The sequence below is a fragment of the Dama dama genome, chromosome 22 (assembly GCF_033118175.1).
Source record: "Dama dama isolate Ldn47 chromosome 22, ASM3311817v1, whole genome shotgun sequence".
Classification (NCBI taxonomy): Eukaryota; Metazoa; Chordata; class Mammalia; order Artiodactyla; family Cervidae; genus Dama; species Dama dama.
In genome coordinates, this window is record NC_083702.1 from 55,960,298 (window position 1) to 55,986,473 (window position 26,176).

A 26,176-nucleotide genomic window follows, 5' to 3' on the forward strand; every position below is an offset into this window, starting at 1 on the left:
AGATGATCAGTCCAAGAGATCCAAATATCTGAATGAGGGATAATAACAGAAAAAAGAAGTATATTGAAGGCAGGGGGTGTCAAAGAAATAATTCAAATAAACCTCTCTGAATTGAAAAATATAAGTTTCCAAACTGAGAAAGGTAGCAAAAGTCCAAAACAATGGACGAAATAAACATACTAAGAGATACCATCATGAAATTTCACAATTCTAAGGACAAACGGAAGATCCTAAAACCTTCCGAAGAGAAAGATTAGGAATCAGAATGGCTTCAGACTTCTCAACATGAGCTCTGAAACCTGGAAAAAAAAAAACAGAACATTGTCTTCAAGGTTTTAGGGTAAAATAATTTCCCACTACCAGGCAAGTGTTTCCTGAACTGCACTAAGGCAGAAAGGGCACCCACAGTACACTTGTTCTAGTCTCAACAGTGACACCAATGACCTACACAAAATGTTTTTGTGATTGCATTGGGGTGAGGGGGACTGACAATAGGGTGGGTGCACACGCTGGAGATAAGCAGGAGGAGAAAAAAGCTAAATCTTCATCTCAATATGAAAAATTCAATAGATAAATTGTCAAAGCTAAAAATCAAGAAGCAACACTATAAGCATGTGCTATGGGGGCATGAAGATAAATACAAAAAAAAATCTAAAAGCTAAAAGCAGTGCTTTAAGAGAAAGAGAAATGGGGGAGTCTGCTATTATTAAAGAGCCTTGTAGTACTATTCGAGTTTTAAAAGTATATGTACTGGAACTTTGATTAAAAATAAATTTTAAAAGAACATACAGTAGGCTTAAGGCCTCTATACCCACAATCCTTAGTTATGGTAAACAATTCTTTTTTCACAGGATTTTAGCCCTATAATAAATATCTTACTCTTAAAGGAAACAATGAAAATATTTCAATCTAAAATAATTTCTATTTTACTACTGTAAAGAAAAATAAACAGAAATTACATAAATGTGGCACAAAGTATACTGACACAAATACAAACACCAATACAGGTGGGAGAATTCAAATAAATGCTTGATTTTCAAAGTAAACAATCTCCCAGTAGAGGGCTCTAAGTCAAACTGCCTGCCTCATGCACAGAAAAATACAAAACAGAAATGGGTTTCACTATGCCCACGTGCATAGTCTAAAAGGAAGCCCAAAGTCAACTGAAAGTTTAAAACATGTGCTGGATTTGAGTCACAACCAAAGTGTTCCCTTGTTGATGTCAGCGTTACACACATTAGGAGGGCAATGTCCTTCTCACCTGAACTGCAGAATCATCAGAGCTTGAGATAAGAGTCTTTCCATCAGCTGTGAACTGGATGTGCCGAACAGTGCTCTTGTGCCCATTCCTGGATTGGAAGATTCTGTTGTTCAGGAGTTCTAAAATCTACAAAGCAGAAAACCACAGAAAATCAATACAAGGATATTCAGCAACACCTGAATCACACTCTGAAAATATTAAATCAAAACTACAGAAGGGCACAGAATTCCCATCTCATAGTGCTTTCAGTTTAACTAAAGACACACAAATGAACAGCACAAATACAGACAAACAAATCTGTGCGTGCACACACACAAATAAAATAAAAAACACTCACTGGAATAACCAGATAGCAGTGGGAACCAGTGGTCCTTCTGAGTACTCAGCTACCCAATTCATCAAACAATGGCAGTCTAAGCTCAGCCACCAAAAAGTAAATGACATTTAAGATGGGTGAGAAGGAAGAAAGAAAAACATCCGCGATGAGAGACAAGGCAATCTCTTTACAAAATAACACAGACAAGGAAAGAAAAAGGATGGTGAGAGAGACAGGTAAAGGAGAAGAGGGTATGAATGGGCTGGAAGGCAGTGCACTAAGGAGACTTAAAAAGGCTAAAGGATGCATGAGACAAGTGCTCAGGGCTGGTGCATTGGGAAGACCCAGAGGGATGGGATGGGGAGGGAGGCGGGAGGGGGGATCGGGATGGGGAACACATGTAAATCCATGGCTGATTCATGTCAATGTATGGCAAAAACCACTAATATTGTAAAGTAATTAGCCTCCAACTAATAAAAATAAATGAAAAAAAAAGGCTAAAGATTAATATGACAAATGCAGAGATTAAGAAAAGTAGAACATAACTCAAAACATAACGACTATGTCAAAAAGACTGTCAAATAAATTCACATCAAAAGAGTAGATAAGCATTAAATAAGTACAAGGGATATAATGTACAACATAATAAATAAGATTAACAATGCTGTATATTATAACTGAAAGTTACTGAGAGTAAATCCTAAGAGTTCTCATCAAAAAGGAAAAATAATTTTCTATTTCTTTAATTCTGTAACTACACGAGATGGCAGATGTTCACTAAACTTACTGTGATAACCATTTCACAATGTAAGTCAAATAATTATGCTGTACGGCTTATGATAACATACACAGTATTGCTGTTTAGTCGCTAGGTCGTGTCTGACTCTTGTTCGATCCCATGGACTGTAACTCGCCAAGCTCCTCTGTCCATGGGATTTCCCAGGCAAGAATACTGGAATGGGTTACTATTTCCTTCTCCAGGGGATTTTCCCAACCCAGAGATGGAACCCATGTCTTCTACACTGGCAGGCAGACTCTTTAGCACTGAGCCACCAGAATGCTGTATGTCAATTATATCTCAGTAAAGCTGGAAGAGGAAAAAAACTCAAAAAATATAAATATATATATATATATTTATCTCCTCTTTGTGGGGCAAATGCAACTGGAGAGTATTTGTGTAATTCCTTATCATAATGAAGCCAATGTAAAATAAATGTGGCTAGTGCTATAATTAACAAATTAAGAAATAATTCCAAAAAGCTAGGTGAGAAAAAGTGAGAAAAACCACCATGTTTTCTGAACTATTATGTAGCTAGAGAAAATATGCTTCTGTGATGAATTTCACTCAAGATGAAATCACTTTTTTCCCAAAATGATTTTCATTATACTATCCTTTTTCCTTCAACCTGATTTTTATTTAATCTTATTTGATAAATTAAGGATTTCAAGTGGTAAACAGGTGTACTTCTAATACCAAAAGTAGGACAGCAAGGATTGGTGAGGTAAGTAAATATAAGGTACCAACGCGGAAATTCTCAACGAACCTGATCAGAACCAACATGGAAACAACTTACACCCCTATATGGCCGAGCTTCTAAGAAGAGAAGAAAATGCTCTTTGCCTAACTAAATCTCTGAGAGTGCTTAATATAATTCAGGAAGAGCAAGACAACTGGGCAGTGAATAAGGAACACAAAAAGACAAAAAGTGTGAGACAGAGCAGCAAAAGCAATATGAAAAATATGCAACCACGGGATTCTAAGATTATGTTCAATCTAACAGAGGAATGACTAATACACCACAGAAAGATTTATTTACTATGTAAGTCTACAAAGCCAGGTGTCTACTTAGTTTTAGATAAAAACTATACTGCTCAGAATGCTTCCGCAGACGAGAACTGAATACCTGAATGGCTCCATCTTCACCTCCGAATGCAAGGTACTGAAGATTTGGACTTAAACAACAGCAACTCACTTGAGCTTCAGTCAGGTAATCAATCTGACCTGTGTTTCCATTAATGAGCTAATGAAAAATAAGGCACAATCAGGTATTTAGACTGTAAGAGCCATTTTTGTTCTTTAGAACAGAGACTGGAAAATAAAACAGAAAATAAACTGGAAAAATAAAACAGAAAATAACCAACAAGAGCTCCCAGGGGAAAAACAAAGCCCTATTCTATTCTCAGCAGCTGCATTTAGCACTTCACACTTTCATTTCATTTTACTTTTGTGGTTCATATACATTTTCATAAAATAAGACGAGCTTTAAAAGGTTTAAAAAGCAGCTGCTGTGCCGGCCTCCTGAGACACATCTGCCCGATTTGTAAGCCCACAGCTAGCTCCACACACTCTTTCCTGTTTCTTCACAGAGCCAATTTTAATAGTGCTATCGTTTGTTAAAATACACTTCTCATTTTTCAAGAAGTTTGGTGAAACAGGACTGAGACAGACATTACATAAAAAGACAAATTAAAATTAAATTGGGCTTTACATCCTCCAAATTACTCACCAGACAGAGCATAGTAAGATTTTTTTTTCTCCTCTTTTGGGAGGAGGAGGCATTGGAGAAGAACCCATTAGCACAATTTGGGTGGCTGGACTTGTAAAGTATAAACTAAGAGCATCACATTTCATAACCTATACCAAAACTAAAGATTACTTTTTAAAATCAAACTAATAAAAATGCCTATCATTCAACTAAAACATGTGGCCTGGGAAAATATTTCTCAAGCTTAAATCAATTGTCAGATAAATCTAACTAAGCATTACAACCTAAAAGTCCTGAATTATTTTTCAATGTGAAATAAGCAATCACCTTTGTTAGAGGGACAAAGATTATAGGATCAATCAATCAAAGTAGCTTTTTCTTTACAATTATTTTACCCAACATGTTCTATTAGGCATTCAAAATGAAGACTGAACTATTAAAAGGTGAATATCTTCTCTCCCTCAAAAGTCAATTTTCATATTCTTTTAAGTAGTGACTAAAAAAATGTATGTTCACTTAAATGGAATGATTACTGGTCAGTTTATCCTCTAAACTTTCCACAACCAATGACATAATAAAATGATATTTTTAATAGTCTGATGACTTCTTTAAGTCTTATAATTACGACTACTGCTAAAGAAAGGTTATACAAATTTAATAAAGGTAATACAAGTACTGAACTTAACAGGAAAACTGTAGTGGGAAAAAACCACAACAATCAGCCGGCTAAAAATCAGTAATGAGGAAACCACGTTTAATTCCACATTCCAATTCATACCAGAAATACAGGACATGAGGAGTTCCTCATAAACACATTAAAGACAACAGTTAAACTTGTAAAATACAGAACAAGCTGAATTTAAGAGGTATCTCACAGCTCGACTCTGACCCTCACAGCAGACAAAGAGAAATTACCACATGCCATAGACAATGTATTCCCAGATCTCTGCTTCCTGTATTTGGACTCCACCGTGACCCTTATAAACTAGCTTACAGATTTTTTAAAATGAAAAGGACCTTCTAGGTGAAGAAAGTGAGGTTCTGAGAAGTGATACAATTCACTCAACATCACAGAACTAGCTGACGATAAAGCTTGAACTTGAACCCGGGTTTCCTGAGTGAAGTCACTGTTCCCTCTACTACTTCTAGCTGAGCTCTGGAGCTCCAGAACTTCAGCTCTGTCCCCCTGCCAGCCCGTCTCAAGCTTGCCAGCTCTCACACCTTCCATGCGCCTGCTCCCTCTACCACCCTCTCCTCTCCTCTCCCGTTTCTCTCTCCACTCCAGTTCCCCTCCAATATCTCGTCTCATTTTCTCTCACGTTCCTGCTCCCTGCCTCCCAGTTAACAAGAGGAGAGGAGTGCGGTAAAGCAAGGTTTAGTTCTAAGTACTAGCATATCTGAGCCTCAGCTCAAAACCCATGTATTTATTCAACTGACATCTACTGAGCATTTCTTAAGATATTAGACAATTATGCCTGATCAAGTCCATTTTGAATTTAGAGTTTGATCAAAACAATTTTTCCAACTGTTTTCTGGAAAATACTCACTTGCAGACGCCTTATATTGTCAACTGCAAGAACCGTCACTTCATTTTCTTGAAACACAACATCCATTTCTTGCTTTAACACTGTAGCAGAGTTCTTACATACTTTCTTTGTCTCCCAGAGCTGATTAAGAGATTAAAAAAAAAATACAGTAGGATCACTGCATTCTCTGAAATAAGGTAAAGACAATCTTAGTCTTAAAACAGTATACAACCATACTTCACACTCCAAATGCCTGTGCTAGAAAATTTTCAATTAGATTATAATTCAACAATAAATATTTATTAATTGCATTCTATAGTAAGAAGTAGCGCTTTCCTGGTGGCTCTTCCCTGGTAAGAAGCAGGGCTTCCCTGCATTCAACAGTTAGTAGGTAAAGAATCCACCTGCCAGTGCAGAAGAAACGGGTTCAATCCCTGGGTTGGGAAGATCCCCTGGAGGAGGAAATGGCAACCTACTCCAGTATTCTTGCCTGAAGAATCCCATGGAGAGAGGAACCTGGCTGGGCTATGGCCCTGGGATCACAAAGAGGCAGACACAAATGAGTGACTAAACAATAGTGCATGCTGAGATGCCTCAGTCACGTCAAACTCTTTGTGACCCTGTGGACTACAGCCCGCCAGGCTCCACTGTCAATGGGATCCTCCAAGCAATAACACTGGAGCGGACTGCCATTTCCCCCTCCAAGGGATCTTCCTGACCCAGAGATCGAGCCCACGTCTCTTATGTCTCCTGCACTGCCAGGCAGGTTCTTTACCACTAGCGTCACCTTATTAACAAGAATAGTAAGAAGCAGTTATTATTAAGAGCAATGGGTGCTAGAATCAAAATGCCTTAGTGTGAATTCTAGTTCTACTCAAAGTTGTGACTTTGGGCATATTACTTAACCCTGTGCTACTCAAAGATAAGAATCTGCTGTTTCTCAAATTGTCTGATAGCAAGATAAGGAGCCTGAACCAGAAAGTAAATCAACTCTATCACTAAACACACTGTTAACAGTATGCTTAAGATACAGCTGATTTTTTTAAATAAGACTTTCTCAATGAAGGAAGCAGTGCTGATTTACATTCTGGCTCAAGCTTATTGAGACTTATTACCCTGTAAATAGCACTGATTTAACCTTTCTGTGACTGCTTCCTCAGCTGCAAAAAGGGCTGTTTTGAGAATCAGCAAATTAACACATTCACAGTACTTTGCCCTATGTCTGGCATACAGTAAATACTAAATGAATTTTAACTACATTTGTATAAGAGACTGCATTAGATGCTACTTGGACAGACCAGGGTCTCCAGGCTCAAAGAGCTTAATTTAAGACGTGTGAACAAGTTCGAGGGGTAGTGACACACAAGAGGTGAGGAGGTGAAATTCTTACCAAGGCAGACTTTGGCAAGTACCATTAAGAAAATGACACAGAGTTACATGGCATTGAAGGAGAAAAGACATTCCTCTGAACAGAACACTAGGAAAGGCTTTACCGAAAGCTTGAGGGGACTCGTAGGATTCTTAGGATTTCAACAAGGAGAGATACAGAGAAGCAGGGTATTCCAAATGTAAGAAACACAGAAGCAAAATTACATCAGCAGGGAAGTACAGGGTGTCTGGGGACATGTGAGTAGTCCAGTGTAGGTTACTTGAAGGAATAAATCAGAAGGCAGACTGGTACAGAATAGCCTTAACCACAGAGAATTTCAACAGCAATTTATTTACTCCAAATGGTAGGCAAGGCAGTCACTATCTTTTTGAGCAAAAATGACACGTCTGCATTTTACATGAGGAAAATGTCTCACAAGCAATATGCACAAAACCAAGAAAGAAAAGACTTGCAAAGAGATTAATATAAGAAAGACAACAAGTAATGAGTACCTAAACTTGAAATGGAAAAGTAGAAATAAATGACAGAATATGGAAAGGTAGAATCCATTCAAACCTCATACCTGCCAGAGATGCTTGGAGGGTACAAACAAAACCTTGTGCACACCAGGACCCAGGGAAAGGAGCAGTGAAAGAATTTAATAGTATTGGCCAGTAATCGGATGTGGGAATTTAAGGTAGGGAGTCAAAAGTTACTCTGATGAAACATATTTAAATTAACCAAAGTATAGTTTTATCACTGGATTTTTCCAGCACCTGGGCCATGGTAACACTCAACATACATGTACTGAATGAATGTGACTGCTATAGTCCATATACCAGCACTTTTCAAGGATAAATGTGAATCCAGCAGTTTCTGTTTTACTTCCCCCCAATAGTGCCCATCAATTTCTTAATTGGTAGGAAATTAAGCTTACCATCATTAAATGTTTAAAATGAAAATCTCAGTATTTCTCACCCTGATTGTCTGGTCATCAGAAGATGTCAAAAATGATGATCCATCAGTAGAAAACATCACACAATGGACCCAACTTAAATGTCCTCTGCAATCAGCTACTTTTAGGCATGAGTCCATACTCCACAACTACAGAATAAACACAACATGTAGGAAATCACATTCATAAGCATTTTGAATATATCAAGAATATTAAAAACAGCAAGAATGATCCAGCAATTCCACCTCTATGAATATAGCCAAAAAATACATTAGCAAAAATTACAAAATAACTTGTGAGGATTATTCACTGCATCAATTGTTTTTAACAGCAAAATCCAAAATGACCATCAGTAGGGAACTGACTAAATAAACCTCATTAATCACAAAATGGGATAATATGCAACCGTTAAAAAAAGTAATGAGAAAAACACTCTGACAATGACTAGTCTATGGCATATGCTGCAAAGAATAGTATATACATTTTTGCAGAAGTGTGTGTGTATATATAGATTTATAAATATTATATATATATATAAAAACTATACTAAATGAGATGAAAAATAAACATGTGAGTATAGTATTAGATACAGTGTGATATACATAATAGATGCATATATATGACTATAACATACATATAGATATCTGCTTATACATGCAAAAAGGACGCTAAGACAAAAATGATTACCTTCAGAAGGTGGGACCAGAGTGGAAGGAATAGGGATGAGAGTCAGACTTCCCTGAATAAAACTTATTGTAAAGCTGTGATTTGGAATCATATAAACATTTTACCTATTTTTAAAAATCAATCTAAAAAATAACAGGATGAGCATTAAGTGGCTTTCATACTCTGACTATTCTCCACTGTCATCTAATCTTCATTTCAAATGACTGCAAAACCCTACAACAAATGAATGTACTATTGCACATGTATACTTGTCTCCTGTTATTCATGCTTGTTACAAATTGTCAATGTCTGTCTCCAGCCTGGCTGCTTTTTGTCCTGAGTTTTGCTGCAAATTACTCAAATATATTCCAGTCTAATGAAGTACCATATGTGCCTGAATTCCTCTCATTACACTCTGAATTACAGACCCTAGTTTATGATTTTAGAACTAGCATGGACAGAACAAGTACTTCATCACATGCCCAGTGGTTTTCAATCAGTGAGTTCTATAATTACAAATTAGTTACAGGAAATTTTCTCTGCCTTATCTCGAGAGTGCAAGCTGAGACATACAGAGCTAAAGGCCAGAAATGAAAAGGGTTCCACAACTGAAATATCTCACTTGAAAATCCTTCCTCTCTTCCCTTGCTCTCTCTCATCATTTCTGTCATTCACAGTCTCCAAAACCAAGTAAGTGCCTACATTTCAAAAAAGACAGACAATGCTCCTTGGAGATTTTTTAAGAATAACAGAGGGTAAGAATTTTAGAAGTGATGGGAAGGGCAAAAGAAGAGTTGCTCCTTCACTCCTAATATCCAGGAAGAGGAAACTTCTAATCATACCTACCTTGAGGATCTACAGATAAGGTGCAAGAGCTCCTAGAAGCTCTGAATCTTTCAATTCAAGGTCTCTGCTGAAGAGAACAAGGCCCACAGCACCTACTCCTAACCACTGCTGCAAAGAGGATTGGAGCCCATTCACACTCAAGGGGAAGATTCTCACTGGGAAGGTCTTCAGTGTTAGCTGCACTGCTGTACTCAGAATTAGGAGGAATTTACAGAGCTCATCCACTCACTCCCATCTTAATCTGTATCTGCATGCTGAAGGACTACAGCTCAGCCACTCTCTAGCCACACCTTCATATAATAGGGCAAGGTTGGAAAACCCACTAAAAAAAGCTGGAACAGGCACAGAACACTAAAGAAATGCTTGCCGTAATCAAGTTTCCTTCGAAGGGAGCCTGTGAACCAAATGAACTTCCCTATTTTCCAAATAAAGGCCCATACCTATCTTCTTGGGCTGCAAGCACAAGGGATTCCATTACTTGGTGGTAAGAATCACTTAAGCAATGAGCAGTAACAAAGCTTGGAAAAACTAATCTATCTTTGGAGGAAAAAAAATCAGGAAACTCACTGCTTTTTGAAAAAATTAATATTAGCAGCTCATCTGAGTAGAATTCTTCTAGATACAGACACTGGGAAAAATAAAATCTATCAGGTTAAGGGAAAAATTACAAATGAAAAATCATTTTATTCATTAGTACTTAGCAATGAAAATCCTAGATTAACCAATTTTAAATTTAACTTCCATCTTACCTTTCTCAGTGGTCTAAGAAATCTGAACTGGACTGACTTCTCATCATCTCTTTTACAGAAGAGTCTATGCCCACATTTAAGAGATGCCACGTTCCTGCTTAGGAAGCCAGTGGTCATTCCATTGTTATCCCCAGACCTTGGCACATACTGACCATTCAGTAAATGCTTAGTGAATGATACTGCCTGTCATTCTCTGTCATACTGTCAAGCCAAGTCTTCAATCACTGCTAAAGTACTGAAGCTGTCAATGTGGCTTAATATCCTAAAGCTATTTGGATAGCTTTTAAGGCATTATGCTATGAAGACAACACTCTTATGATTTCTCAAGCAAACATTCTAAGCAGTCAATGGTTTAAGCAACTCATTGTTTGTCACTCTTGTACCTCTGGAGACCCAGACTTCACAGCGTAAATTCAACTTCTCACCTCCACACAGTACTGGGACAAAGCCACCACTGCCAGATGGTTGTGGGGGGAGAAGTCACAGTACTGGACAGTGCTATGGTGGCCCGTGTGGACTTCTGCCAACAGGCCACTGGTGTGAACGTCAAAGAGCTGTCAACAAAAACAGAGAGATGTCTATAAAAGTTAAGGTATTTTAAAACATCTGCTATACCCAAAGTGAAACTAAATTTATTTCCAAAAGAATACCCTCTTGTTTCGAACATAGAGTACAAGTCCTAAAGAAAAAACGACTGATAATTGGCATAATTAAAGTCATAAAAAACATATAAATTAATATATATATATAGTTTTTAAATACTGCTCATCTTGAAATCTGTTTCCTATAAAGAAAACTTATCATAGATGCTCTCTCAAGCAAGCTTAGGGAGAAATAAAACCTTTGTGAATACACAAATGTACTAGCCAAATTAATATACTGAACAGTTCTTCATAATGCTTGTTTATTCAAAGGGGAAAATGCATGCTCATAAATGATGATCATCAAAACACTACAGAGCAGAGGCATGCTAAGATGAAATGGTTCCATCGTCTCTATTTCTTTTCAGAGCCCAAACTACTCCATCACCAGTCATTTCCCATTTTTGAACCAAAAAAAAAGCTGTTTAAATTTGAGTCATTTAAACTTCATTTCAATTTCTCAAAGATTTTTAAATGCTGAATGTGGCGCTAGTGGGTAAGGAACCCCTCTGCCAATGCAGGAGAAACATGGTTCGATCCTTGGGTAGGGAAGGTCCCCCAAGGAGGGCATGGCTGCCCATTCCAGTATTCTTGCCTGAAGAATCCCACGGACAGAGGAACCTGGTGGGTCCTTAGGGTCGCAAAGAGTTGGACACAACTGAAGTGACTGAGCACGCATGCACACATACTCTTCCAAAGTTTTTGCCAAATGATAAAAATGTTTATACCAATATACCATATAATGATTTAAGACCAAGGCAGTCTTCAGGAAGGAAAAAAAGAATTTCCAGTGGGAGCCATGGAAATGTTTTCTGAATGCACAGCCCTGGGAACATACAAAGGTGGTAAGCAGCACAGCATCAGGGGCCAACAATAATAGACAGGAACTCATACTTAAAATGCTTCCCAGGACAAGCTGTTCTTAAGAATTAGTGGTTGATAGAGGTGTGGGAAATGCAAAAAGGTTGTCTGAGGAGGCCTTACAAATAGCTGTGAAAAGAAGAGAAGCAAAAAGCAAAGGAGAAAAGGAAAGATATTCCCATTTGAATGCAGAGTTCCAAAGAATAGCCAGGAGAGATAAGAAAGCCTTCCTCAGCGATCAATGCAAAGAAATAGAGGAAAACAACAGAATGGGAAAGACTAGAGATCTCTTCAAGAAAATTAGAGATATCAAGGGAATATTTCAGGCAAAGATGGGTTCGATAAAGGACAGAAATGGTATGGACCTAATAGAAGCAGAAGATATTAAGAAGAGGTGGCAAGAATACACAGAATTGTACAAAAAAGATCTTCACAAGCCAGATAATCACAATGGTGTGATCACTCACCTAGAGCCAGACATCCTGGAATGTGAAGTCAAGTGGGCCTTAGAAAGCATCACTACGAACAAAGCTAGTGGATGTGATGGAATTCCAGTTGAGCTATTCCAAATCCTGAAAGATGATGCTGTGAAAGTGCTGCACTCAATATGCCAGCAAATTTGGAAAACTCAGCAGTGGCCACAGGACTGGAAAAGGTCAGTTTTCATTCCAATCCCTAAGAAAGGCAATCCCAAAGAATGCTCAAACTACCGCACAATTGCACTCATCTCACACACTAGTAAAGTAATGCTCAAAATTCTCCAAGGCAGGCTTCAGCAATACATGAACCATGAACTTCCAGATGTTCAAGCTGGTTTTAGAAAAGGCAGAGGAACCAGAGATCAAAATGCCAATATCCGCTGGATCATCAAAAAAGCAAGGGAGTTCCAGAAAAACATCTATTTCTGCTTTATTGATTATGCCAAAGCCTTTGACGGTCTGTATCACAATAAACTGTGGAAAATTCTTCAAGAGATGGGAATACCAGACCACCTGACCTGCCTCTTGAGAAACCTGTATGCAGGTCAGGAAGCAACAGTTAGAACTGGACATGGAACAACAGACTGGTTCCAAATAGGAAAAGGAGTATGTCAAGGCTGTATATTGTCACCCTGCTTATTTAACTTATATGCAGAGTACATCATGAGAAACGCTGGGCTGGAAGAAGCATAAGCTGAAATCAAGATTGCCGGAAGAAATATCAATAACCTCAGATATGCAGATGACACCACCCTTATGGCAGAAAGTGAAGAGGAACTAAAGAGCTTATTGATGAAAGTAAAAGAGGAGAGTGAAAAAGTTGGCTTTAAGCTTAACATTCAGAAAACTAAAAGACGCTTACTCCTTGGAAGGAAAGTTATGACCAACCTAGACAGCATATTAAAAAGCAGAGACATTACTTTGCCAACAAAGGTCCATCTGGTCAAGGCTATGGTTTTTCCAGTGATCATGTATGGATGTGAGAGTTGGACTGTGAAGAAAGCTGAGCGCTGAAAAATTGATGCTTTTGAACTGTGGTGTTGGAGAAGACTCTTGAGAGTCCCTTGGACTGCAAGGAGATCCAACCAGTCCATCCTAGAGGAGATCAGTCCTGCGTGGTCACTGGAAGGACTGATGCTGAAGCTGAAACGCCAATACTTTGGCCGCCTGATGCGAAGAGTTGACTCATTTGAAAAGACCCTTATGGTGGGAGGGACTGAGGGCAGGAGGAAAAGGGGACGACAGAGGATGAGATGGCTGGATGGCATCACTGACTCGATGGACATGAGTTTGAGTAAACTCCGGGAGTTGGTGATGGACAGGGAGGCCTGGCGTGCTGCGACTCATGGGGTCGCAGAGTCGGACACAACTGAGCGACTGAACGGAACTGAACTGAGAGGTGTGGGATGGGGAGGGAGATGGGAGGGAGGTTCAACAGGGAGGGGATATATTATACCCTATGGCTGATTCATGTTGAGGTTTGACAGAAAACAACAAAATTCTGTAAAGCAATTATCCTTCAATTAAAAAATAAATAAATTTTAAAAAAAGAATTAGTGGCTGAGAGTGAGAAAGGAAACTTTTCAAGTATGGAATAGGCAGTTGTCCCAATTACTGGGTAACAAAAAGAAAAGATGTAATAACAGGAGTGGGTTAATAACACAAAAGAGTTGAAAAGAAAGACAGGAAAAGAATAGAGAGACCAAGAGTAAAAAACTGGAATCTCTGGTGTGGTTAAGGGTGATCTTAGGGTAACTTTGTTTTACCACAGTAAAATACAGAGCTGGCCTTCAGATTTTTAAAACAGGAAAGCATTTCACTCAATATAAAATTATTCTCCTCTTTCACTAGAACAGATATTTTTAAATGTTCGAATTTTACTCAACACCATCAGTCATTAGGGGAATGCAAACCAAACTATAATGTGGTGCCACTTCACACCTAATATGACAGTTATTGTACACCAGTGTTCTTGTAGCAATATTCACAATAACCAAAAGGTGAAAACAACCCAACAATAAATAAATGGATAAACGAAATATGGCATACCCATATAAGATTATTATTCAGTCATAAAAAGAAATGAAGTTCTAACACATGCTACAACATGAATGAACCCTGAAAATGTTATGCTAAATGAAATGAGCCAGACACAAAAAGACCGATATAGTATGACTCCACTTATATGAAATATCTAGAGAAGGTACATTTATAGTTCAGAGGTTACCAGGGGTGGAAGAGGGAGTTACTATTTATTGGTTACAGTATTTTTGTTTGATGAAAAAGTTTTGGAAAAATGGTGATAGATGCACATACAACATTGTGAATATAATGAATGCCACTGAATTGTGTATTTTAAAATAGCTAAAATGGCAAATTTCACAAATCTTCACATCTTGTAAATGCGGGGTTCCTTTCTATAGACTTTAACAAACTTAAGAAAAAAGGATGTATTTCTCTTTGGTTTCCTGCTAAAGGGGTAAAAACCTATAAGCAACCAAGATCCAAGGGTCATAACTACTAGATCAATAATAATAACATAAAAGGTCCCTCCCTTTAGTTTTTATACAACTATATGTATGCTTCAATTGTGTTCATTAAAACTGGAATCTCTTGGGTGGGAGAAATAGGGAAAGGTTGACAAAAGGATACAAACTTTTAGTTACAAGATAAATAAGGTTTGTGGATCTAACATATAACATGGTGACTATAGGTGATATTGCGCTGTAAAAGAGAGTAAAATGTAAACATCTTAAAGGAAGGGAGGGAAGAAGAAAAGCAGACAAATATGTAAGGTGACAATATGTTAATTAGCTCAATGAGAGTAATCCCTTCACAATATACGTTGTTGTTGTTTAGTTACTAAGTAACACCCAACTCTTTTTCCACCCCAAGGACTGTAGCCCACCAGGCTCCTCTATCTATGGGATTTTCCAGCAAGAATACTAGAGCAGGTTGCCATTTCTTTCTCCAGGGGATCTTCCCAACCTAGGGACTGAACCCGGGTCTCCTGCGTCTGCTGCACTGGCAGGCAGATTCTTTACCACTGAGCCACCAGGGAAGCCCTCACAATGTATACATACATCAAATCATCATGTTATATACACTTTAAATATTTTACAATTTTGTCAGTCATACCTCAATAAAGCCGAAAATAAAATAAAATTGTAATCGAATATCGCTCATTAAGTTTTTAAAATTACCATTAGAATGTAATGGCATTGGGCCCTAAATTGAGCCAGAAGACCTGGCTCTCCAAATCACAGTGTAACTTTGTACACATTACTACCATAGGGCTACTGCAATGTGCTGTGTCCTTTGGGTAGTTACATCAAAAGAAATTCTATATGAGAGCACTCTGAATACTACAAATGTAAACTGTTACAAGAACTGAAAAAAAGATGGCATTTCCTAGGCATTTTTTGCATATCTTCCTCATTTACTTCACAGAAATTTCACAAACTTCAGCTGTTGATAAGTATTTCTGCTACTGCTGCTACTGCTAAGTCACTTCAGTCGTGTCCGACTCTGTGCGACCCCATCCCTGGGATTCTCCAGGCAAGAACACTGGAGTGGGTTGCCATTTCTTTCTCCCATGCATAAAAGTGAAAAGTGAAAGTGAAGTCGCTCAGTCAGTCTGACTCTTTGAGACCCCATGGACTGCAGCCTACCAGGCTCCTCCGTCCATGGGATTTTCCAAGCAAGAGTACTGGAGTGGGGTGCCATTGACTTCTCCAGATAAGTATTTCTATCAGTCACCAAATCATACCAAATCATAAAATTTTAAGGGTAAGAAAGTACTCTGAAAGTCACCTAAACCAATGTATTTCAAATTGCAGGGGGAAGAAGGGTGAGTGATGCAGCCAGCATTCCATCTATGTTTTAGATCAATTTGAGATACACTGGTTGTAAACAACATAAATTGTTTCTTTATTGTAGGACTTCTAGGGGCCATAAATATTATATGTTAGTATACACTAAAGGGGGAAAAGTACCTCTAATAGGGGAAAGTAATACATAACATTTCCAAACCTAAACCTGTTTGACCATGGAGACCTTTTCTCACAAGGCCTATGGACACTCCCGGAAGCATAGTTCTAAGAACTACAGGTGGTTATGGCATCTGCCCCAAAAACATTCAGCTATACTTTATGTCAATAAATAGTGTAAAATGCAACAATCAATAAGTGTTTCAAGTTTCTTTAAATTAGACTAAATTTGGCTTTTTAAAATACCAGTACTTACAAAGACTTTATTTTTTGCAGCCACCATTATCCTAGCACCATCAGCAGACCACGAGCAGCATTTCACTATCAAGTCCAGATCCTCCTGAGGCTCCTCTGAATTCAGGAAGAACTGCTTCACATTAATGCTTTTCCTCTCGTTTGCAGATTTCACATCCCAAAGCTTCAAATTTCAAAAATAAAAAAATGTTTTAAGTTTGTTTTGATCTCAAGTCACACCTCTAGAATTCCACCTGGATTAAATGTCACACAAATTATTCAAGTTCACTTAATGAATTATTTTTCATTATACATAACTTTTTATGAGGTTTTTAAATTAAGTATTCCAGTTTCATTCAGCACCTTCCTAAAAAGAAAAAAAAAAAAGTGGTGCCCAAAAAGAATGTAAAACTATATAAAATGTTAAAAGAGCCTTGCATGGTGTGGAGGGGGCTAAAGATTAGGCGTCGACAGCAAGGATGACTGCTGAAGAAAGAAGGGAGGTGTGACTCACGACTTGCCCCTGCTGCCCTCTGCTGTGCTGGGCATGAGCTGTGCCTCGCAGTCTACTGTATGCACAGCATGGACGCTACACCCAGGACCTGGGCCAAGCTGAGCCACAATCTAGCAGAGCATCCAGAGATATAAGGAAGTCCCTGAAAACACAAAACAAAGCTATGCTGAAAGGGAGCAAGACACCCTGTGCACTTGGCAGGGCTAAAGGGGTGTCTAAAACAACTGGATCCTGAGAAGTGGGAGACAAACCTCACTTACTAGCAAAGCCACCTGAGCAGCCCAAAAGACAAAGGCCTTCAAAAAAGATCTAGCTTGGAAAAAAATAAATAAATAAAATAAAAATAAAAAAAACAAAAAAGATCTATCTTGGACTTTCCTGGTGGTCGAGTGGTTAACAATCCATCTTCCAACGCAGGGGACATGAGTTCAGCCCCTGGTCTGGGGAGTTCCACATGCTGTGGAGCAACTAGGCCTGTGCACAAATATTGAGCCTGTGCTCTGGAGCCCACGAGTCACAACCACTGAAGCCCAAGTGCCCTAGAGCCTCCAGCAACATCAGAAGCCACTTCAATGAGAAGCCCACACACCACAACGAAGAGTAGCCCCCACTCCCCGCAACTAGAGAAAGCCTTTGTACAGCAACGAAAGACCTGACGCAGCCAAAAAAATTAATTTTAACTGCTTTGTTTTTAACCCATCTCCACTCCCTCGGCCTTGTGCAGGGTCCCGCCTCACAGAATGATGACGGCCTCCACACACAGACCAAGGGCTGGTCGAGGACAAGGACTTAAAACAAAACGAGCAAACAGAAACACTGCTTCTCGGGCTTGAACTCAGCTTCCGAAGCACAGCTCCGAGAGTAAAACCAGATTTGACCAGCCAGACACAAGCTTCCCCAGTGCCTCAGTGGGTACAGAATCTGCCTGCACTGCAGAAGACAGAGTAGATACAAGTTTGATCCCTGGATCAGGAGAAGGAAATGGCAACCCACTCCAATATTCTTGCCTGGGAAATCCCACAGACAGAGGAGCCTGGTGGGCTACAGTCCACGGGGTTGCAAAGAGTCAGACACAACCAAGTGACTAAGCACACACGTTTAAATCTCTCAAGTTTAAAGATTATATACACTAGAAATACAGCCAAACCCAAAACCTTTCCCCATGCAATAACTTCGGATAAACTGGATGAACCAAATGAAACTTCTGAAGTATTGTTAGCCCTTCTTGACACTAAAGAGAGAAAATCTAAACTCCAGTGCCAGAAGCTTCAGTCACATCAGCCAGATTATATGAGAAATCACACAGTTTCCCTCTTAACACAAAAAACAAAAGCAATCACTGCCTTGATTTAAGGAGGAAAAAGAAAACTAACACAACCCAATTTCACTACATCTTTTGCATGTGGGCCTGACTTTAGCTCCTATCCAAGGAATTATGGAATTCCACATGTCGAGGGACCAATAAACACCTGAATCTCATTCTGAGCTAGTAGTCACTGCCCTGTCTCCAGGGCCCAAGTGCACTCTGGCCCTTGTGTGGTTTAAATGGCAATTTTTAAACTAAACTCACATTTTGAAACAGTTTATCATCAGGGCCTGAAAAACACATGTTTATCAACCTGATACACTACAAAACACTTAGATGATTGCAGAGCCATTTGGGGCAAGAAACAATTTTACAGTTCTCCATCGTCTTGGAAAATAAAAGCTTTACAGGACCCTGACCTTGAAAGGCTGTTGCCCGGCATCACTCTGCAGGACGTCTGCTCACTGCACGTCGCTGCATCAGCGCAAACAGCCACCGACCCTGGCCTAACAGCTCTGTGGGAAAGCCGCCACCGACGGCAGTCCTCACCCACAGCAGTGAGGTCTGCCCCTGCTGCCAGGCTCTGCACTCCACAACCACATGCGGTACTCTCCAACGAAAGCAGAATCCTGTCTCCGAGGACTTTTAAAATGTTTTTCCTTTGCGTTTCGAGAAGTCTTAATTCAATCTGAAGGGACATGGTAAAGGTTTATCATCTTGCTCACATGATGTGAGTCACTCGGAGATTATATAAATGAATCAGATACAGACACTACTCTCAAGGAGTTTAGAGGCCAGTAAAGGAGCTGAAGCTCCAATACTTTGGCCACCTCATGTGAAGAGTTGACTCATTGGAAAAGACCCTGATGCTGGGAGGGATTAGGGGCAGGAGGAGAAGGGGACGACAGAGGATGAGATGGCTGGATGGCATCACCGACTCAATGGACATGGGTTTGAGTAAACTCTGGGAGTTGGTGATGGACAGGGAGGCCTGGCGTGCTGCGATTCATGGGGTCACAAAGAGTCGGACACGACTGAGAGACTGAACTGAACTGAAAGGAGGTAAGACAAGCACATAAATGACTAATGGGACTTTCCTGGTGGTCCAGAGGTTTAAGACTTCGCCTTCCAATACTGGGGGTATGGATACAATCCCTGGTTGGGGAGCTAAGACCTACCTGCCCTGGGGCCAAAAAACCAAAACATAAAAAGAAGCAATACTGTAACAAATTCAATGAAGACTTTTAAAAAATATGCTCCCCTTTAAAAAAATAAAATCACAAAATATGTCAGATGAGTCATTTGAAAGGGAAACACACAACACAGTAGAAACGCTTTACCAAACCAGTGGGCTTAAGGAAACACTTTTTACCTCCTCACCCTCCTGCCTGAAGATCAGCCTCTTTACAACAACTTAAGATGGACACAATTTCAATACCAAAATGATACCCAGGACTTCAGGCTAAGGGGTCAGCATAAGTGAAGGTACAAAATGGGAAAGCAGAGATAATGAAAAGGGAGAACAGGGCAGTGTGGGAACAACAGCAAGGGTCTACATGCTCCCATACAGAACTTGCCTGCTCTGAGCCCCCTGACACACACTTTTACCAGCTTCATGGTTTGTTTATGACTTGGTTTTCTCCTCACTAGACCCTGAACAACTTCAGGCCAGGAAATGTACTTTTTTTCAAAAGTGTTTAAAAACCAAACGTCTAGTACAGAATCTGCCACATAGTAAGTACTCAATAAATAATCAGTAAATACATTTTAAGAGAAAAGACAGATTATTCCCATGTTTCAAACACAGGTGAAAAGAGACAATAGTGTTAGTGAAACAAAACAGGGTTCTGCAGATAGAATACATATATTCACCTCCATACCCTCCCAAAACCCACATGAAACAGGAGTAAAGAGAATTTTCCTCTCTAGGCATATTTTGAATACTCTCTTATAAAATTAAACATTATTTTAAAACATTAAAAAAAAAGAACTGTTACACTTAAAAATATGATAGAAGAAATTTAAAACAAAATAGGAGGAGAAGAAAATAAAGCTAAATAAATTTTCCAAGAAGCAGGACGAATGGATGAGGGGAGAAAAATAAGAAAACATCCCAAACAGACAGACATTCTAGAAAAAGAAACTAGATGAGAATAAATCAAATGATTAAAGAAAAATCTCCAGAACTGATGGACATGAATTTGCAGATTGAAAGAAGCTACCAAGTGCCAAGAACAATAAATAAAGACAAACCCACACCAAGGCATATTGTCATGAAAGTTCTAAAAAGAGAAACGCTGGAAATTTTATAAAGATCTTAAAAGTTTCAAGACCAGGAAAATAGATCACATACAAAACAGAATGGCTTCAAACATCTCAAGAGAAACTTCGGGAGTTCAAAAACAAGGAAGCAATGTCTCCAAAATTCTAAGAAAAAAATTATTTCCTTCTATATGTAATCAAAAATATCAATTAAATATAAAGCTAGAATAAAGGCACTTTTAGATAGACATGGTCTCAAAAATTTCCTCTCAGAGATTCTTTCTTAGAAAGTTAGGGGAGATTTTCCACCACACTAAGAATAAACCAATAAATTCAGGAAACGAAGGTTTCAACTGAAGAGAAAAGCAGGAGGATACCAGGATGGTAGTAAAGAGAGATCCCAGGATGGCATCTGAACACTGGGGATAAATAGTATCACCAGTCACAATGGAACAAGACAGAAGCCTCCAAGAAAATCATTTCTAAGAAAAGAAAATGTCAAATCAAATAACTGAATTATTTAAGAGCAACTTAGACAAGGGATGGCTTAAAGACGGATGAGTGATATGCACATTTAAAAAAATAAGCAAATGAAAACACAAAACACCACTGTTAACTGTCCAACACATTTAACCCCAAAGAGAACAAGGCATCATGTGAGAAAGGAAGGGAAAAAAAAATCATCATATACTACATGGCCCAACTGTGATCAGTCAGGATGATGTAAATCCTGAACACTGGTCTAATCAAAACCATGAAAACATACAGGAACCATAAAAAGTAGGTCAGTTTGGGGAAGAAAAAATGAGTTCAGTTTGGAGGACAATGAGTTTGAGGTATGGTGTATTATCTAAGTGTCAGCACATGAGCAGACAGTTAAAAATGCAGGACATAAGCACGTAAGAGAAACGAGGGCAGGACAGAACACATGTGAAACACACTCACGTGAGAGAGGAGAGAAAGCCGTGAGACTGGCTGACATGGAACAGAAAAAAAGGTGAAGGAGGTGGCAGTCAAGATGAGATGCTTGAGGAACGGCCATATTTTAATGGGAAGGAAAAAGTTACAGAAGGGGTAAGAGGGACAAGCTTCCCTGGTGGCTCCGACGGTAAAGGATCGGCCTGCAATGCAGGAGACCTGGGTTTGATTCCTGGGTTGGGAAGATCCCCTGGAGGAGGGCACAGCAACCCACTGCAGTATTCTTGCCTGGAGAATCCACATGGACAGAGGAGCCCGGCGGGCTACAGTCCACAGGGTCACAAAGAATCGGACACAACTGAGTGACTAAGCGCAGCACAGCAAGAGAGACAGGAGAAGAAAGAAGAAAACATTGATGTCAAATGAGGAGTTTCAAAAAGGAAACACAGGTGGTCAACAGGAGTGTGACAGCAAGGGAAAGAATAAAAATTGGATAAAGAAAAATACTGGATCCCACACTCATCCAAAGAGCTTTAGATTTTACATCAAAAAGAATGGAAATGAAATACAACTGGATTTCACTCTTCAAGGGAATACACAGAAGACAGAACCAGGCTGAAAAAGGGTGAAGCAGTGAACGAGTAGTCAGGAAGTGGAGGCAAGTGTAGGTGACTTAAAGGTCTAGTCAGAAAGAAAAACTGAATGTTTCAGAGGATAACACAATCAAGGAAGAATCAAAGGGTTTTCACTTTTTTGGTTTTATAATGCTTAGGAAGGCCCAAGAACATCTGTAAGCTGTGGAAAGGGGTTCAAAAGAAAATAAAAACTGAAAATGCAACACAGAAATAACCAATTGGGCAAGGTATCAGAGGAAGAAGGAAAAAAGAAACAGCAGGCACAAGTAGAGCACTTCCTGAGAAAGATGAGAGAAAAGAAGTGCAGTAGAGCCTTTTACTTACCAGGTGGTGCTAGAGGTAAAGAACCCGCCTGCCAATGCAGAAGACAAAAGAGACACAGGTTCGATCCCTGGGTTGGGGAAGATCCCCTGAAGGAGGGCATGGCACTCCAACCCACTCCAGTACTTTTGTCCGGAGATTCCCATGGACAGAGGAGCCTGGCAGGCTATGGTCCATAGGGTCACAAAGAGTCAGACACAACTGAAGTGTCTTAGCATGTAGCATCTTTTATGGCAATTTCTGAGGGAGCTCATGATGGGTAGCTCTTGGGTGATGTCAACCTTCTGAATAGGTATGAGGTAAGGTTATCTCCACAGAATGAAAGAGATATAGTGATAGGGTTGGGGGCTTAAGAACAACAAGAAAGGTTTGGAACAAGCACTATCGTGAATTCAATTCAGCGAACAAACTTGGCAGCAAAGAAGGCCTAGTTGAGTTGTACAAATTGTTTTTTTTTTTTTTTTTTTCAAATTGAAATTGTTAAACAGATAAATGGCCTGGTTTCACAACTTTCTTCAACATTAAACAACCTAATAATAATGGAATCTTCCCAGAACTTAGAATTAGCAATGGAGATAAAAGGAGAACCTGCCTTGAGATATATAATGCTTTCTTTGAAGTCATTCTCTAAGTAAAAACCAAAAACTCATAGGACTGAAAGAACCTTTCATAAGAGTGCTGCCTTCACCAGGCCTCTGAAAAACCTGACATGGATCATCCCAAAGAAGACACAGATATTTGGTATTTACAGAGAACATGTCACAGAGGCCAAATCCATTTATCTGAATGTTCTAAGAATGCTCCCAACATCTACTAAATGCTAGGAAACTCTATAAAGTAATGTTCTACCCAGAAAATCCCTAGATGCCCTGAAGTAATCTATACAAAAATGAGATATCCTCAGTCAATAAAGAGAGGTTAAAGATTCAACCAAAGGATCAGCATCAAGAGAGTTTAGCTTGCTGTAACTTAAAAGTCACCTAGTAGCATTAACAAATCTCTGGAGATTCTAACAAGTAAAACAGAGCCTGGTGGGTTCAAGTATTTCCCTGGAAGAGGTACATGCCAAGAAAATCTACTGAGCACATGTTTTGAGTACAACTGTGTACAATGAACTTCAGAGAGTTACAACAAGATGACAAGGTCTCTGCAGGTCATATTTAATCTTATTTATATTTAACCTTATCAAAGAAACCTATATTTAACCTTATTAAAGAAACAGAAGACACATGAAAATGACTAAACTGAACCATGCAACAAATTCATAAGTGGAGGGCTGCCCTGGTGGCTCAGTGGTGAAGAATCCCCCTGCCAATGCAAGAGACATGGGTTCAATCCCCAGTCCAGGAAGATCCCACATGCCACAGAGCAGCCAAGCCTATGGGCCTACAGCTGAGCCTATGCTCTAGATCCTGGGAGCCACGACTACTGAGCCCATGTGCTGCAATTACTGAAGCCTGTACACCTAGAGCCCATGCTCTGCAATAAGAGAAGCCACAGCAATGACAAGCCTGCACACTGCAACTGGAGAGTAGCCCCCACCCAACACAGCTAGAGAAAAAGCCCATGCAGCAATCAAGACCCGACACAGCCAAAAACTTTTAAAAATAAATATATATATTTTTAAATTTACAAGCGGAAATCAGAAGATCAAACAGTTTCCATCTGTACATACAGATACAGGTAGATAGATATGTATATATATTCTCACAACCAGATGGATGGATGTTATAAGAGAACACTCTCTGAAGAAGACTTTGCATTTACTGTGTGTTTAAATTTATAAAGTTGAAGGTCATCAAAAACTACAGACAAGTGAATTGGAGGCAAAAAAAAAAAAATTTCAAAAAGACTAATGAAACACATCTATAGGGACAGTAGCTGAAATAAGCACCCAAAATTATCGTGCCCAGAAGTGACAATTAGTGTACTAAATAGGAACAGAGATAAAAATGATGAAGGTGAAGACCTTAGAGGTGTGTCTGATGAGCCTGGGTTTATAAAATTGAGAACTTGGTAATTTCATGTTCCAGCTAAAAAAGGCAAAATGAAAACAGAGGTAGAGAGTCCATCTAGCAGCTATGTGTTGAGATAGAGAGAGATGGAAATATACTGCAGAAGGTTGCTATGAGACATGAGGGTCTGACACCATGAACCAGAGCAAACGCTACAGCATGGGAGGGAGATGAAGGAGTCAAAGAAGGACTGGATTCAACACGAAAGGAAGACCAGAATAACGGCAGAGACAGGAAACAGCAAAGAAAGTGGCATTAGGATCTTATTGAGAAGGTGGAGATTTTAAAATTTTAGTTTTTTTATAAACACTATAGATTCATGTCAATGTATGGCAAAAACCACTACAATATTGTAAAGTAATTAGCCTCCAACTAATAAAAATAAATGGAAAAAATAAAATTTAAAAAAATAAATTAAAAAAAATAAAAGATTGTTAAAGGGAAAGAAAAAAAAAAAACCACTATAAATTTCAGGAGGCTGAATAAGTTTTTCTTTCCTAGCTCTGACTTTCCCCCCATGATTTCTCAAGAACAGGAATACAGGAACATAAAAAGCAGAATAAGCGAATGATAAATAAAAGCAAGAACTTTACAAACTTGATACCATAGAGCTCAAAAGGTTTTATAAAAATCATAATTTAATATAATGCTTAAAATAACGAACTTGGGCTTCCCTGGTGGCTCAGCAGTAAAGAATCCACCTACTAATGCAGGAGATGAGGGTTCAATCCTTGATCCTGGAAGATCCCACATGCTGTGGAGCAACTAAGCCCATGTGCCCCAACTACTGAGGTTGTGCTCTACAGGTCAAGAGCTGCAACTGCTGAATTCCCCATGCCCTAGAACCCATGCTCTAGGAAAAGAAGAGAAGCCACTGCAATGAGAAGCCCACACACCCCACCTAGAGAGTAGCCCCCACTTGCCAAAACTAGAGAAAAGTTGGACGAGCAACAAAGATCCAGCACAGCCAAAACTAAATATTAATAAATAAACACATGTCTAAAAACACTAACGAATTTCAATTATATGAACTTTAAAGCACAGGGTAGTAAACCATTAATAAACAATCATTATGACAAGGAATTACATTAAAAATGCTCCTGGAAGGTGAAGGAAGCAGCTTTCTGTAGCAATGTGAAAAACAGAAATCTATTTCCATAACCCGAGGATAAGATAATACAGTTATGAAAACTCACTTTAACAATGAACAAAACCATACCTTTAATGTTCCATCAGCTGAACAACTAGCCAAAACCTGATCATCTGGTGAAAATCTGCAGTGACTGACTGAATTTGTATGGCCAAACATGGTATTTCGACATTCTTCTTGATTCAGATCCCAGAGCTATTTGAGAAAGATAAAAAGATAACTGAAACATTACCACTGAATGGGGAAAAGTTAGAAATCATGTAAAGTTCTTCCTCCCCTCCCACTTAAGCTTTTCCAGTTATAGGAATATGTTCAATTCAGTTTGACAAAGGTGTCAAACATAAAGGTAAGCATGTAATTAACAAGTAATGGGGCAGCCCTTAGATTAGCACCTAAATCTAAGGGACCTGAAGACTTACCTAGGCTTTCATCTGAGCACTAAACTAGCCATTGCTTATTTTTAACAAAGCAGTTTGAAATTATTTTTTTATTCAGCTCTATAATAAGTAATATGTAAAATAAATTACATTTTATTTGTAATTTTTTGAGATGCTAAGTTATCCAACTCTATAAATGGTCATTGCTAAGATTTCCCGATACAAACCTTGAGTCTACTAACTAGGCTAAAATCTATTAACACTCTAGAAAATGATTCAAAAATATAAAGACTGTATAGA

General features: G+C 39.0%; 1 protein-coding gene across 4 annotated transcripts in view; it reads right to left on the reverse strand.

Moving 5' to 3' along the window:
• Positions 1-26,176, reverse strand: part of APAF1 (apoptotic peptidase activating factor 1) — an 82,767-nt gene that overhangs the window by 21,665 nt on the left and 34,926 nt on the right. For all 4 annotated transcript variants that reach the window (XM_061125561.1, XM_061125562.1, XM_061125560.1 and 1 more), the window contains 7 exons: positions 25,569-25,694; positions 16,401-16,562; positions 10,600-10,728; positions 7,937-8,062; positions 5,611-5,730; positions 3,482-3,598; positions 1,262-1,387 (listed from right to left, as the gene is read on the reverse strand). In XM_061125561.1, the coding sequence (XP_060981544.1) occupies positions 1,262-1,387; positions 3,482-3,598; positions 5,611-5,730; positions 7,937-8,062; positions 10,600-10,728; positions 16,401-16,562; positions 25,569-25,694 (906 nt within the window). The remainder of the gene's footprint in view (positions 1-1,261; positions 1,388-3,481; positions 3,599-5,610; positions 5,731-7,936; positions 8,063-10,599; positions 10,729-16,400; positions 16,563-25,568; positions 25,695-26,176) is intronic.